General features: G+C 32.1%; 1 protein-coding gene across 1 annotated transcript in view; it reads right to left on the bottom strand.

Moving 5' to 3' along the window:
* Positions 1 to 266: 266 nt before the first annotated feature.
* Positions 267 to 14,950, bottom strand: part of Drgx (Dorsal root ganglia homeobox) — a 131,420-nt gene continuing 116,736 nt past the window's right edge. Inside the window, exons 7-8 of the mRNA XM_075297779.1 lie at positions 2,318 to 2,499; positions 267 to 1,549 (exon numbers count right to left, since the gene is read on the bottom strand). Of these exons, the coding sequence (XP_075153894.1) occupies positions 852 to 1,549; positions 2,318 to 2,499 (880 nt within the window). The 3' untranslated portion in view covers positions 267 to 851. The remainder of the gene's footprint in view (positions 1,550 to 2,317; positions 2,500 to 14,950) is intronic.

Genomic DNA, 14,950 nt, shown 5'->3' on the forward strand with positions numbered 1-14,950 from the left:
ATTAAAAGTTAATTTCCTACACAAAAATTAATTTATTTTAAATAATTTAAATCTTATCTATTGCTTTTCCACATTTATTCTTCTTTCATCGAAGACTCAAAATTCTCTGGCTGTTTAAAATTAATGGGAAAAATCTTACTTTCTACGATAATTACAGCAACTAAAATTTTGCATATAAAAATCTATATATAATCATTATTATTATTTATAAAAAATTTTATATTTTTTCTAAACTGGAATTTTAACTTATAATAATACTCTGCACAATAAAGTCGAACCAATGGGAATATATGGTAAAATATATAAATATATTCAAAATAATTGTTACGAATGGGAAAACTTTTATGTTGTGTTGTTTTTAAGCAAAATATAAATAATGCTTCTATTTGCTCACAATGCATACAAGAATGCTATAAAAAAATCGATTCTATACACTACTGGTAATCGATATGGTAATGTGTTGTGTTATTTTGTCCACCAATCCAGTCGTATATTCTTCGTATGTTTCCTTCGCAATCTTTTTGCTGTGTATTCCTGCTTTTTTGCAAGGAAAATGAATTTCGACCAGCATTATATGCATATATAAAATTAATATTGTCGCAAAGGCTTAATTAAAATTTATACAAACGGAATATTAGCGACAAACCAAAACTTAATAGCTGAGAAAATACGTTTTTTTTTGCCTTTTACGGACTTATTCAACACTTTTTCCACATTCGCCTCTTTGCTTGCAACTAACTGATGGCACTCATTTTCTCATCACTCTTAACTGCTTTTGTCTGTTGTTTTTCACCAGCGTAGTATTCACCACCGTTATGCTCACTCGTCACAATTTCGCTCACACAATTACCTTAGATGCCCTCTGTTTTGGTTATGATCGCACCATTCGTACAATTTAGAGGGCCTTCCTTCGATGATGAATTAGAAGAAATTTGGGTGGGAGTAGTAGGTGGTGAGAGTTGAGAGACGGAATGAAGTTGCTGTTGTTGCGATTGTTGGAGATGATGTAGCTGTTGTTGCTGCTGTTGATGCTGCAATTGTTGTTGATATGTGGGTGCAGATGGTGGCGTAGTAGCTGCTCGGCTTGAAGGTGGTGATGTTGAAGACGATTGATGATCCATTAGAGTGGGCATCATATTGGCCACCAGACCATTCATAGTACTCGCTGTCATATCTTGAGCTTCATTTTTCAAACGTACTCCTGCTGCAGCGGCCGCTGCTGCTGCTGCCGCCGAATGATGATGATGGGCATTACTCAATTGGCTATGATGGAAGGATAGTGGAGGTAAATGCAGACCCGGAAAGGCTAATCCAGCTGCGGCAGCCGCATGCAGGGATTGTAATAAGGCAGCAGAGTGTTCTTGGGCTTTGCGACGTAATTCGGCCACCGAAGAAGAGCGAGGATCACAGTTTCCATGGACCGAATGGGGTGGTGATTCAGGGGAGCTGGTATTCGAAGAACAAGATACATTGACCGATGACCCTCCCGAGCCGCCAATGGGTGGTTTCAGGGTACAGCATGAACAAAGTCCTGAGAAGGGGGAAACACCTGTGGCAAATGAAAATGTTAAAAGGACATAAAGGTAATTAGATTAAAATCCGAAAAAATCATATCTTTTAAAGTAACACAGTCCAAGCTTCCTTCCTTTCTAGACTTCCTAGTTGGTTATGAAATTCCATTAGCCTTATGGAATTTTGAACCACTAAATGACAAATCTACCCCACCCGTCTACGTTTTGGCAGGTAATTTAACTAAAAGCTTAAACATCAATGGTTGTCAATTAGAATTTTCATCCGACGAGGCTCCATCGCCATCCAGGCCATGCCCATATAGCAATTCCGTAAGGACGGAAGAGAGACTCCTGCCAATGCAAAAACAACAAAATCAATCGATAGAGCTTTTCTTTTAACGACATTAATTGCATTTGATGTCGTGGAAATTTATCTATCCTTGCTTTGATTGAGTGAATGAATCTCTACCCATGATGGGTAGCGTAAGCGGACTCGTCTGCTATTCAGCCTATCCGGCTGTCTGCTGTTGTGCATGCATAACTGATTGACAATTTTAAAAATCTGGGGTTTTCCATCATCCTGATGACGTTTCACTTCTGATGATGAAAATTTAATAACTCCATCATCATCGTCAATATTTTTCTTTTAGATCTCTCTGCTGCGTGAATGTATGCCATTATATTGCATAGCTGGATGCTGGTGGTATTGACATCCTCTAGCCTTCCTACGGTCTGTCTGCCTGTCTATCCGTCTATGTTTTTAGCAAAAATCAAAGCCATATCAAATTTCCATAGAAAACAATTACCTTTCAATCCCGGGAACAGAGGTTGCTGTGAAAATTGAGAGCTCAACGAGGCCAAATGTGGTGGCAAGAATAGCGAAGGTGTGTGATTTGCTCGAGCTGCCGCTGCGGCACCACTGTTGGCAAGGGAAGTTGGTGGTGGTGGCGGTGGTGCTTCATTTAAAACCGGTCGAAAGCCACAATTGCTGCAATGGATATAAAGAGAGAGGTAACAGAATTTTAGTCTAACTGGTAGGAAATAATTGTTTTACGATTTCTTTTTTAGAAAAATAAAAATTAATTATAAAATATATTATTATATTTCATGTTAGCCTGATACCGAAACAGGCAATTGACGTCCAAATGCATTATATCTAATTATACAATTATTTTCGGTAACCGAAACATGTACAGTCCAGGCGTGTATAGATTTGTATCTGGCGTTTTCTTTTCAATGGCTCTATTAACCATGGTCCTTAATCTATATCTGTCCATAAAAGCTCGAAAAATAATTGTATAATTAGATATAAAATATTTTATTTATTTGGAAATTTGAACCACTTTTTTTCAAGAAAAGCATCTTAATTTGTGTCTCTCCGGTTACATTTGAAAAATTTTAAGCAGTTATGTTCCTAACTGGCATACGAATATGTAGACCGTATGTCCATAGGGGGGCTTAGCATAGCACTAACGGAGCTTCATAGTAACTGAGATGACTTAAAATTAAATAAATTATAATAAAAAAACATTAAATTAAAACAAAGGTTAGGTTAGGTTATGTGGCAGCCCGATGTATCAGGCTCACTTAGACTATTCAGTCCATTGTGATACCACAGTGGTGAACTTCTCTCTTATCACTGAGTGCTGCCCGATTCCATGTTAAGCTCAATGACAAGGGACCTCCTTTTTATAGCCGAGTCCGAACGGCGTTCCACATTCCAGTGAAACCACTTAGAGAAGCTTTGAAACCCTCAGAAATGTCACCAGCATTACTGAGGTGGGATAATCCACCGCTGAAAAACTTTTTGGTGTTCGGTCGTAGCAGGAATCGAACCCACGACCTTGTGTATGCAAGGCGGGCATGCTAACCATTGCACCACAAACAAAAAAACTTAAAAAAAAACAATTAATAGTTTAATGGGGTTTTCTTCCACTTGTTGAGTTTTAATAATAAACTAATTTTCATATTAAGCTACATTAATATTTAAAATTAAATTTATTTATATTACATTATAGCAAAATGGATTTTTGCTATAGGCCATGTTTTTAATTGTTAAATAAATTAAGAAAAATCTTATATGACATAATTAATAGTTTAATTGGATTGTCGTCCTCATTTTGTATTTAACAATAAAATAATTTTAGTATTAATCTATATTAATATCTAGTTTAAATTATAAAAATAAGAATAAATAAAATTTTCCTATAAAATTATTATTGCTATTATCTTTAAAGTTGCAATTAATTTAAAATTAAAATCAACACTCAAATTAAATTTATTTACATTAAATGATTACGAGTACATACCTAAATGTTCATAAATGATAAATTAGAATAAATTAAAAAAAAATTAATATAAATTAAAAAACCTAAGTAAAACAATTAACAGTTTAATTGAATTTTCCTCCAAGTAATAAACCAAAGTTCATATTAAGCTACATAAATATTTAATTAAAATTAAAAACAAAATAAACAAAATTATTATTGTGATTGAATTATAATAAGACACATTGAAAATTAAATTAATTTTTTCATATTAAGCTACATTAATATTTAATGCAAATTATAAAATAAATAAGCTTATTATTGTTAATAACCTCAAAATTAAATTTATATACAATTAATTATGGTAAAATGTGTAATTGTTTTTATTCGTCAATCGTTTGGTTTCTAGTAATAAACTAATTGTCATATTAACAAAAAAAAAAATAAGTAAAATGATCACTGGTAGTGAATTATAAGAAAATTGTTTAAAAATTAAATAAAAAAAGAATAATAAACTAACTTTAAACTAGATTTAAATTTATATTGATAGATAGCATTGTTATTGAATTATAATACTTTAAGAATAAATTTTAAAATATCCGTAAATAAAATAAATTTAAATAAATTAAATTAATAGTTTAATTGGATTCTCTTCTATATTTTGGTTTCAAGTAATAAACTAATTTTCGTATTAAGCCACATTAATATTTAATTTAAATAAAAAACATAACTAATAAAATTATTATTGTTGTTAACATCAAATTTGAAATTAAAATCGACATTAAAATGAAATATATTTACATTAAATTATAGAAAATATAATCGTTTTTTTTCCTCAATTTTTTTTGTTCATTTCATGCCATCTGCCATCATAATCTGTTCTCGATAAAAAAACACACACAAATAAAAAAAACTAGTGAACAACCTCCTTATAAGAAGGTCTGCAAAAGTAAGATACCCTTTTAATCCAAAGAAAAAAAGCAAACGCTTCCATCACTTCACACCCGCATGAATATTTACATCTTTTTTTTAAACATCATTCAGCCTTTAGTTTTTTATTCTTAATGTAAAAAAATCCAAATCGCTTCAATTATAATGTTTCCAATTAAACAATTAAAAACACCCGTTTCATGAATTAATTGAAAAAAAAAACAATAATAAATTGTCAAACAAGAGGAGCAATTTTATAGAATTACAACTATAAGAAGGTTTGGCATGCAACCCATTCATTATGAAATTTAATAAAAGCAAATAGAAAGCAAAGGCAATGATCTCTACTGCCATTCTGATGGTTGAACATTGTTATGGTAATCCCTTCATCTCTTCGGTTTTTTTCCTTATCTCACAATATTTCATAATGTATCACCCTTCCCAATGTAATGATATTGGATGTTGTATTGGAATGCCTCCCATAAATATCATCATCACCATTTATCGTTTTCTGGACTGGGAATGCATGAGACCGACCATTTACGAAATGCTGTTGTTATCTGGCCTATGTGTCTCCTTAATTAATTCTTAATTGAAGAAAATTAAAATATTTTTACTGTCTAATTGTATTTATTCATAAACATATCGTTCTTTGGGCATGCATAATCATATTGAATAATCTTTGGCCCCTCTCCCCCTATCGAAATAGTAGATGTGGAAATTATAAAAAACGTAGTTGAGCATCTATGTGCACTCAAGTGAAGGAAGGGTTTTTGTCTATAAAAATCTAAATTGACGTAATTTTTATATCGAAAAGAAAGTGCCAGAAAAAAAACAATTTTTTATAAATAGTTTTTTTATAAGGATTACCAGTTTTTAAGGTATGCATAAAATTATTTGAAGATTTTCAGCGTGAGTTGATCATATTTCTTCTGTGGGTGTACAGGTTCAAAGGGCCTGGCACTTCACTTCTCCCATAAACTCTGAACCCTTATATAGAACAACAATTAGTATATCGATTTTAGCAAACGTTTATATTCTAACCCCCATTTTCAGGAAGCTCCGTTAGTGCTACGTTAGCTAACTAACTTCTAAACCGTACTATGGACATGTCTGTCATCTTGTCTATATATTTCATATGCCAGTTAAGAACTTAACTGCTAAAAAAATTTTTAGTTAAAGTTAACCGGAGAGAAGATATTTCGATTTTACTTTCTGCTAACTGGGAGTTAAAGTCTAACGGAGATACATGAAAATGGCCATAAGACATACTTTTCAAAATTTTTAGTTAGATCGTTCAACGATTTCTGAGACTCTCCTCCAAACATATGATATTATATAAAATAATAAAATTCAATTCATCAAATCTATTTTTCTCACTAAAAACTATTTTAAGTTAATTACATAACTGGCAAACTATCACCCCATTCCATTTGGCCCTTAGCGTAAACGCATTAGTATGTTATATCCATCATAATGGTCATTGTACTTAGACTTAGACTTGTACTTGTTCTACAATATCAAGTGTATGTTTTTATTTTTTATTTTTTTGATTGTGTAAAAGGGGTGATGACTGTGAATTAATTGAAAAGTTGTTCTGTTTCGTCTCTCATTTCGCTTTGTTATTACCATTCATTAAATAATTGTAAAAATTAAATTAATTTGTGTTTGTATATCAATTAAAAACTATGCTCGTATATGTAAACATATTTTGTCATTGAAGTTTTCTACATTTGTATATGAAAATTGGATTATGTTTCCACATTGATGGAGATAAGCCATTGGCATATTTATTGGTTAATTAAATAAGTGAATATATGATCATTATGGTATTTATACTATGAGAACATTTATTTTTGTTTATAATTTGATGACATTCCATGATAGACAATAGGTTCTGTACATAATTTTGAGAAAATGTTACACAACTTATTTAAGATTAGAAGCTTTTTATTATATCAATATTGATGACAATCATTGTCTGTAAAATTTAAATAACAAAGAATTTTTAATTTTGTTGAGTAACCTATTGCTATAATAAATTTAAATTTTCTTAAAATAAAATTATAATAAAATTAATTCGGCTCGAGGATATGGAAATAAAACAGATGCTATTTGGGTGTTGTTATTTTATTCAAATATGTCCAATATTTCGAAACATTTTCGATGTTCGTCGTCAGGGAATTAATTAATTATCCCCAGGGAAATTATTAATTACAAAAAAAAGAGAATTAACAAGTAATTACAATGGCTCAACCTAATATCTATGGCTTGAGGCTAATCTTAGTTTGACTTAAAATTGCTTCGCCTAAAAGTATGCTCCAAAATTTGTAGTACAAAGATTCTAAACTAATACTTGTACTTGCATGGGGCTTGTATAGAGGGCTTTTAAAACATAAAAACAAAACTGCAAATACAAAAATTGATGGATAAATTCAAGCTGTTGGGACAATCTTCGTAAGTTAATCGTATATAAACATTGTCTACTAAGAAGGAACAATTAAAAAGAATTAGCAAAATAATCAAGAAATCGTGCAACGATTCCATGAATAATTATTATCAAAGCAGCTTAATAGGTTTTCAAAATGATCCTAAGAAAACATGGAGGTTTCTCAATGGTATACTTGGCAGGACTTTCAACCGTCAATTATTGGTAAGAGATACTAAGGGAGATATAATTGATGATGATCGTGAAAAAGCTGAACGATTGAATTTACAATTTTCTCAGTCAGTACAGGATCTTAAGAATACTATTGACGCTTCGCTGTCGGAAAATTTCGATTCTATGAGAACCATGCGCAGGTACACAAATCAATTTAGAATATCTCCCACATCAATTGATGAAGTAACAGCCATAATATCGTCACTTCCAATCGGGAAAAGTTGTGGATATGACAAAATTTCTACAAAAGTAATAAAGGAATGTAGTGAGTTTATAGTCCCTCATTTAGTTGACATCTTTAGTAGTATGATACGCTTCGGTGAATATCCTGACGTTTTGAAGATACACAAAGTAATACCAGTTCCAAAGGGGAACACATCAACAATGGCACATAATTTTCGTCCTATATCAGTTCTGCCAGTCATCAACAACATATTTGAAAAAGTTATTCATACACTGTTAGAAAAATATGTTTTTCATATGTTCCGATATAAACAAAATGTGTTTCGGACACAATTTTTAAACACAATATATTTAAGTGCCAACATGTAATGTTCCTAAACTAACACTAAATGTTTGGGACACATATGTTAATATGTTAAAATATATTATGTTTGGGGTATGAATGTTTCATAAAAATAATATGTGTGAATGTAAACATATATAAATTTACAAATTTCGAGCAAACATATATATGTTTACAATTTCTGTGAAACGGTTGTATGTTGTTTCGAAAAACTGATTTATGATAAGGCCAAAAATTATATATGCTTAAGTCTAAATATTATTTAATTTGAATATTAGAATAAGTATTCGGTGTAAAGAGAATAGACATTCGGAACCAAGAGCATAGAGATTTGAAAAAAAAAACAGCATGTGTTTTCACCTTGAGAGGAGAATTTTATGTATGTGGGGACTGTAAATTTTTAATAACCCACATTTCGAAGTTTCATTATAAAAATTTAATATAGTATAAATGACTAAATTGCAAAAAAAAAATTGGTTCGGAGCAGGAATTGAACCCACGACCCTTTGCATGCAAGGCAGACATGCTAACCACTGCTCCACGTGGCCAACAAATGTATGTTTCTTTTAAATAATGTTATGTTTGCATGGGCTCGTGGGCGCTGCAAAGTATGCTATATAAATGTAACTTGTAACGATAATTGTCTACTGGTGACTATAACTACTACATAGCCCAGTGAATAGTGTGTTGGCTTACAAACGTATGGGCCTCGGTTCGATTCTCCGTCCAGGCGAAAGGTAAAATTAAAAAAAAAATTATAAAATTGAATAATTTCTTCAACATTATTTGTATTTCAGAAACAGGTGCCAAGAACTAAAAATTTCGTGGAAGTGAAAATTATTTGAGGGAATGATCACAATCTTGACTAAAGCCTTTGACATGAACGATCATAGCGTTATGGCAAGTAAACTTTATTTTTACGGCATTTGTGGTCGTGAACTCGAGTTATTTAGGTCATACTTGATGAATCGTAGACAATTTGTCCAGATTAAGGAAATCAAGAGTGAGCTGATTCCAGTTGCACACGGAGTACCCCAAGGAAGTGTACTTGGTCCTCTACTATTTCTTCTATATGTTAACGATCTGGCAAATCTGGAACTATCGGGAAAGTTGTTTATGTACGCGGACGACATTTGTGTTTTTTTATCCATACAAGTCTGAAACTTCATTAAAATGTTATATGGAAAGAGATGCCTCTCTTGTACTGGAATACATGCGAGTAAATAAATTATTTGTAAATGAGTCAAAAACCAAAGTTATGCGCTTTCGACCTCTTGGAAGATTTACTTCCCAATTCAGCCTGAATGTTGGAGGTGCCGAAATCGAGGAAGTCCATTCAACAAAATATCTAGGTCTACATTTGCAATCGAATCTTTCATGGGATGCACATATTCACCACTTGAAGACTAAGATATCACCTGCAATAGGATTGTTGTATAAATTTAAATATAAGTTTAATCAGCAGACCAAGTTTCTTCTCCATCAAAGTTTAATTCAAAGTCATTTAAACTATCTGGCAATTATATACGCCCATAGGAACAGTACAGCTTTAAAATCCTTACAACGTCTTCAAAATAGATCCCTTAAAATAGTTGCAAACTTAGAAATGACGCATAATACATTGAATCTATTCGAGAATATTTTTCCATCTGAGCTTCCAGTGCATGGGACGTACACACTACAATTACTACTTTATGTCTATAAATGTTTGTATGATATCGGATACCATACAATAGTTTTTTTCTAGGAATCAAAACTCTTTTAATACCCGGAATAATCGTCAACTAAGAATTGTATTATGCCGCACAGAGACAACCAAACAACGTATTGAATTTTCTGGTAGTCGTGAATTTAATAACCTTCCGCAGACTATACAAGAGTCTAGAAGTCTTACTGTTTTCAAACATAGCCTAAAGAATTATCTAAACTCTCTTACTGAAGACTTTCTAAGATAGTATCTACAGACGAATTGCTTCCAAATATACTCTTGCAATATTAATTATATGTAGTATATTCTCAAATACTTTATATTCAGTGTATTAATATGCCAGCAAGCCTCTATAATGCCTATCGGCGCTGAGGCGTGAATATATCAATGAATTGTATATGTATAAGTATTATGTTTTAATAAAAAAAAAGTTAGTGATTTGGAGAATAAATAATTTATCAAATTAATTTTTATTTGAAATTTCTTCAATCACCAATGTCAAATTAACAAATAATCGATTCAATTAAAAAATTGTTTGATAGATTTAAATTTTTGTGTTTGGTTTTTATTTTAATTCAAAAATTTGTTGTATCAATTAAAGCTTGTTTTAGAATTGAATGAAAATTTTAATTGGAAAAAAGTTGGTAATAAGTTTTAACTGTGAACAACTGAGAATCTTGCTGCTCTAGCAATGAAAAACTCCGGAGTTTTCTATTGCTTGCATTTATTAGGAATTAGACACACGCCATTACACCGTCTTTTGACATGGGTATTGACTTATACAGTTCAGTTAATACAAGAACTCAAGCCAACTGATCATTAATAAGGTAGTGTATTTGCTGATTGGGCCCCTGAGTTGTATGTATGATGATCCGAATTTTCATAGAAAATTCATTTTTAGTACACGCAGAGAAGGAATATTATCACCTCCTAGAACAAAATGTTAATTTTGGATGGGCGCAAAACACAACCAAAAAATTTTGTTTTTTCGTCAAAAATAAAATTGTAACATACTCCTCGTCAAAAATAATATTTTGTTCTAGGAGATGATCATAATCCTTCCCCAGCAAAAAAGTAATGAAAATGTTCTTTTTGGATCCGGAAGTGGTGCAAAATTGACGCAGAAGCGATGAATTTAACATGGGCTTGTCATAGGACGAAAGTCCTTCATTTCAATAGCCGATGCACTGAGTTTGCATCACTTCTTTAGGTGTGATCCGAATTCAATGTTTTGGATGTAAATTAAAAAATTCTGTGATATTTTGTCAAATAAATAATTTTTATAATTTGTAATGGATTCTAAAGCTTGTCGGAAACGTTTGACCTCAAATATTTTCAAAAATTCACAATTTTTTCAGATTGGACTTTTTCGACAAAATTTAAATGATTTGTACCATTTTATGAATTCTTATTCTGTTTTTAACCTATTTGAAACAAAAAAAATTTAAATTACCCATTAAAAGTATGAAAAACCAATGTTATAAAAAATTGAATTAAAAGAACTTCCTGAGTAGTTAAAATAAAGAACATCGTTGGGAGTGCATTTTCAGGAAGTGCTTTTAAAGTTGTGCCTTTGGAAGAACTTCCAAATTTTTTTGCGGGGTCTCTAAGGCGCATTTCCAGCTTGGTGGTTACGTCAACCAGCAATATTATCGACTTTAGGGTTCGAACAACACCTCAACGTGTGACTGTTTGGTGCTGTTAATGATCCGGCTGGGTCATTAAACTAGACATTTATGAAAATGAGATTATATTTTTTTACGATTGGAATAGGGAGCCGTTGATCTGGTCAACGTTTAACAAGACGGCGCTACATGCCAAAAAAGCAGTGAAACCATGGTTCTTATATCGGTAAAGTTTCCAGACAATGTTATTTTTGAAGGAAGTTATCATAATTTGCCTCCGAGATGTTGTGATTTAACATATATCGGCTTATTCCTTTAAGTTAAGGTCTAAACAAACAGCTCATTGTTGGAATTCTTGAGGCAATCGAGGGCAGCCATTTTGCAAAATTTTAAAACTGTTATTTTTCTTTGCATACCATAATTACAACTCTTAAGGTGGGTATTAAGTTCGAGTTTAGCCGCTAAAAACGTCATTTTTTCACGATTACTTTTCTTTAATAATCCATTTTAAGGAATACAAACTTTGTGAAAATTTGCTTTGGTCTTTTCCCCATCAAGTTATAATAAAATTTGCAACAAATACGTATAATTTCATGCATTTTTCTTACTGATTTAGTTTTCACTTTAGCGATTTTAGCGGCTAAACTCGAACTTAATACCCACCTTTATTGAAAAAACGTTATAATATAAAATACGATCGCCTAAAAGTATGCTTTAAAAATTCAAATACGTAACAAGTATATACGGCCGTAAGTTCGGCCAGGCCGAAGCTTATGTACCCTCCATCATGGATTGCGTAGAAACATCTAAACACTGCCATCCACAATCGAATTACTTAAGTTGCGGTAACGCTTGCCGATGGCAAGGTATCTTAAAACCTCCTAACGCCATCTTCTAAATTGTATGTAAGTCCATACGTGGTATATATTAAATCAAAAAAGATCGATCCAATACGTATATAATTCAGTTTGACAAAGTAGACATCAAATTTTGACAAAATTTTCTACAGAAATAAAATTTTAACAAAATTTTCTATAGAAATAAAAATTTTGACAAAATTTTCTATAGAAATAAAAATTTTGACAAAATTTTCTATAGAAAGAAAATTTTGACAAAAATTTCTACAGAAATAAAATTTTAACAAAATTTTCTAAAGAAATAAACTTTTGACAAAATTTTCTATAGAAATAAAATCTTGGTAGATTATTTTTGGCTCGAGTGGCAACCATGATTATGAACCGAATAAAATTTGAACAAAATTTTCTATAGAAATAAAATTTAGACAAAATTTTCTATAGAAATAAAAAAACAATGATGAAAATTTTATTATGAACCGAATAAAATTTTAACAAAATTTTCTCTAGAAATAAAATTTTGGTAGATTGTTTTTGGCTCTAGTGGCAACCATGATTATGAACCGATATGGACCAATTTTTGTGTGATTGGACCAATTTTGGTATGGTTTTTAGCGATCATATACTAACACCACGTTCCTAATTTGAACCGGATCGGATGAATTTTGCTCCTCCAAGAGGCTCCGGAGGTCAAATCTGGAGAATATTTTATATGGGGGCTATATAGAATTATGGACCGATATGGACCAATTCTGGCACGGTTGTTAAAGATCATATACTAATACCATGTTCCAAATTACAACCGGATTGGATGAAATTTGCTTCTCTTGGAGACTTCGCAAGCCAAATCTGGAGATCGGTTTATATGGGGGCTATATATATAGTTATGAACCGATGTGGACCAATTTTTGCATGGTTGTTAGAGACCATATACCAACATCATGTACCAAATTTCAGCCGGATCGGATGAAATTTGCTTCTCTTTGAGGCTCCGCAAGCCAAATCTGGGGATCGGTTTATATGGGGGCTATATATAATTATGGACCGATGTGGACCAATTTTTGCATGATTGTTAGAGACCATATACCAACACCATGTTCCAAATTTCAGCCGGATCGGATGAAATATGCTTCTCTTAGAGGCTCCACAATCCAAATCTGGGGATCGGTTTATATGGGGGCTATATATAATTAAGGACCGATAGGGACCAATTTTTGCATGGTTGTTAGAGACCATATACCAAAACCATGTACCAAATTTCAGCCGGATCGGATGAAATTTACTTCTCTTTTAGGCTCTGCAAGCCAAATCTGGGGATCGGTTTATATGGGGGCTATATATAATTATGGACCGATGTGGACCAATGTAAGAGACCATATGCCAACACCATATACCAAATTTCAGCCGGATCGGATGAAATATGCTTCTGTTAGAGGCTCCACAAGCCAAATCTGAGGGTCCCTTTATATGGGGGCTATACGTAAAAGTGGACCGATTGGCCCATTTTCAATACAATCCGACCTACATCGATAACAACTACTTGTGCCAAGTTTCAAGTCGATAGCTTGTTTCGTTCGGAAGTTAGCGTGATTTCAACAGACGGACGGACGGACGGACGGACATGCTTAGATCGACTCAGAATTTCACCACGACCCAGAATATATATATACTTTATGGGGTCTTAGAGCAATATTTCGACGTGTTACAAACGGAATGGCAAAGTTAATATACCCCCATCCTATGATGGAGGGTATAATAAGGCACCCTAAAGGAAATAAAACTATTTATAAATCTTTAGAAAACACCCATTTGAGGTTGTTGGGATAATCATACTCTATGTAAATAATTAGGACACTACATTATAGTCTTAAGAATTTCCTGCTAACCTTTGATTACATAAAAAAAAGACTCAATAAATACAAATTACTAATTAGAAAAAAAAAAATAATAATAATTTCTCCATTTATATTGTAATTTTCAAATGTAATCCCATATACGTTTTGTAAATAATCTTTTCTTAAACCACTGCGGTATTTTCGCGGATTTTTAAATAACGCGACATTTATGTTTTTTCCATAAAACCACAAAAGTAAATCAACCACTAAAATCTTTGGTTTTATTCATACCAAAATCTGGTTTCTGTCTTATTTTGAGAATTTCCATTTTTGCATATTTAAATTCCCGGGCATTTTGATTTTTTCCCGAAAAGTTTATATGGGACCTTTTTTTTATAACATTTGTTGAAGTTGGCTCTTCCACGACTTCATTTCCATCATTTCTCATTCGTATACATTTTTTTATTTAAAATGAAATTATAATACCGCCGTTTGGATTTTGGGTTTTGTGGACATTTTCTCTTTTTACTTTGCCGTTGATTCGTTTGTTTAAAAGAAAAAGAGAATTGGAAATGAAGAACCAACGTTTAGTCTGACAGTATGCGTAATACGTTGCTATCATTATTGGCTCAACGGTGGTCGAGATGCTTAGTTAGCCCCAACTGGGGTAAAGACTATAATAATTGTCTGGAGGCTATTTAATTACTCGCTTGCACTACCATAAGTGACATCATAGAGAAAAGATTTAGATGTTTAATTAAGAGATTTTTCCAAGGTGGATCATAGAATCCACATTTGTTGTTTTCGTAAAGTGAATATCTTGATTGGACTTTTGGTAAGTCCAATCAATATACTAACCTTCTGAAAACAATAAATGTGGATTCTATGATCCACCTTGGAAAAATCTATGTTAAGTTTTTATGTGCACACGCAAAGAAAAAAAACGTTTGGAAAACGTGTACCGAAAACGTTTTTCTTTTGTTAGAGTTTTTTGAATTGCTTCGAAAAGTATACACTTTTATCACCAAAAAA

The sequence above is a fragment of the Haematobia irritans genome, chromosome 2 (assembly GCF_050003625.1).
Source record: "Haematobia irritans isolate KBUSLIRL chromosome 2, ASM5000362v1, whole genome shotgun sequence".
Classification (NCBI taxonomy): domain Eukaryota; kingdom Metazoa; phylum Arthropoda; class Insecta; order Diptera; family Muscidae; genus Haematobia; species Haematobia irritans.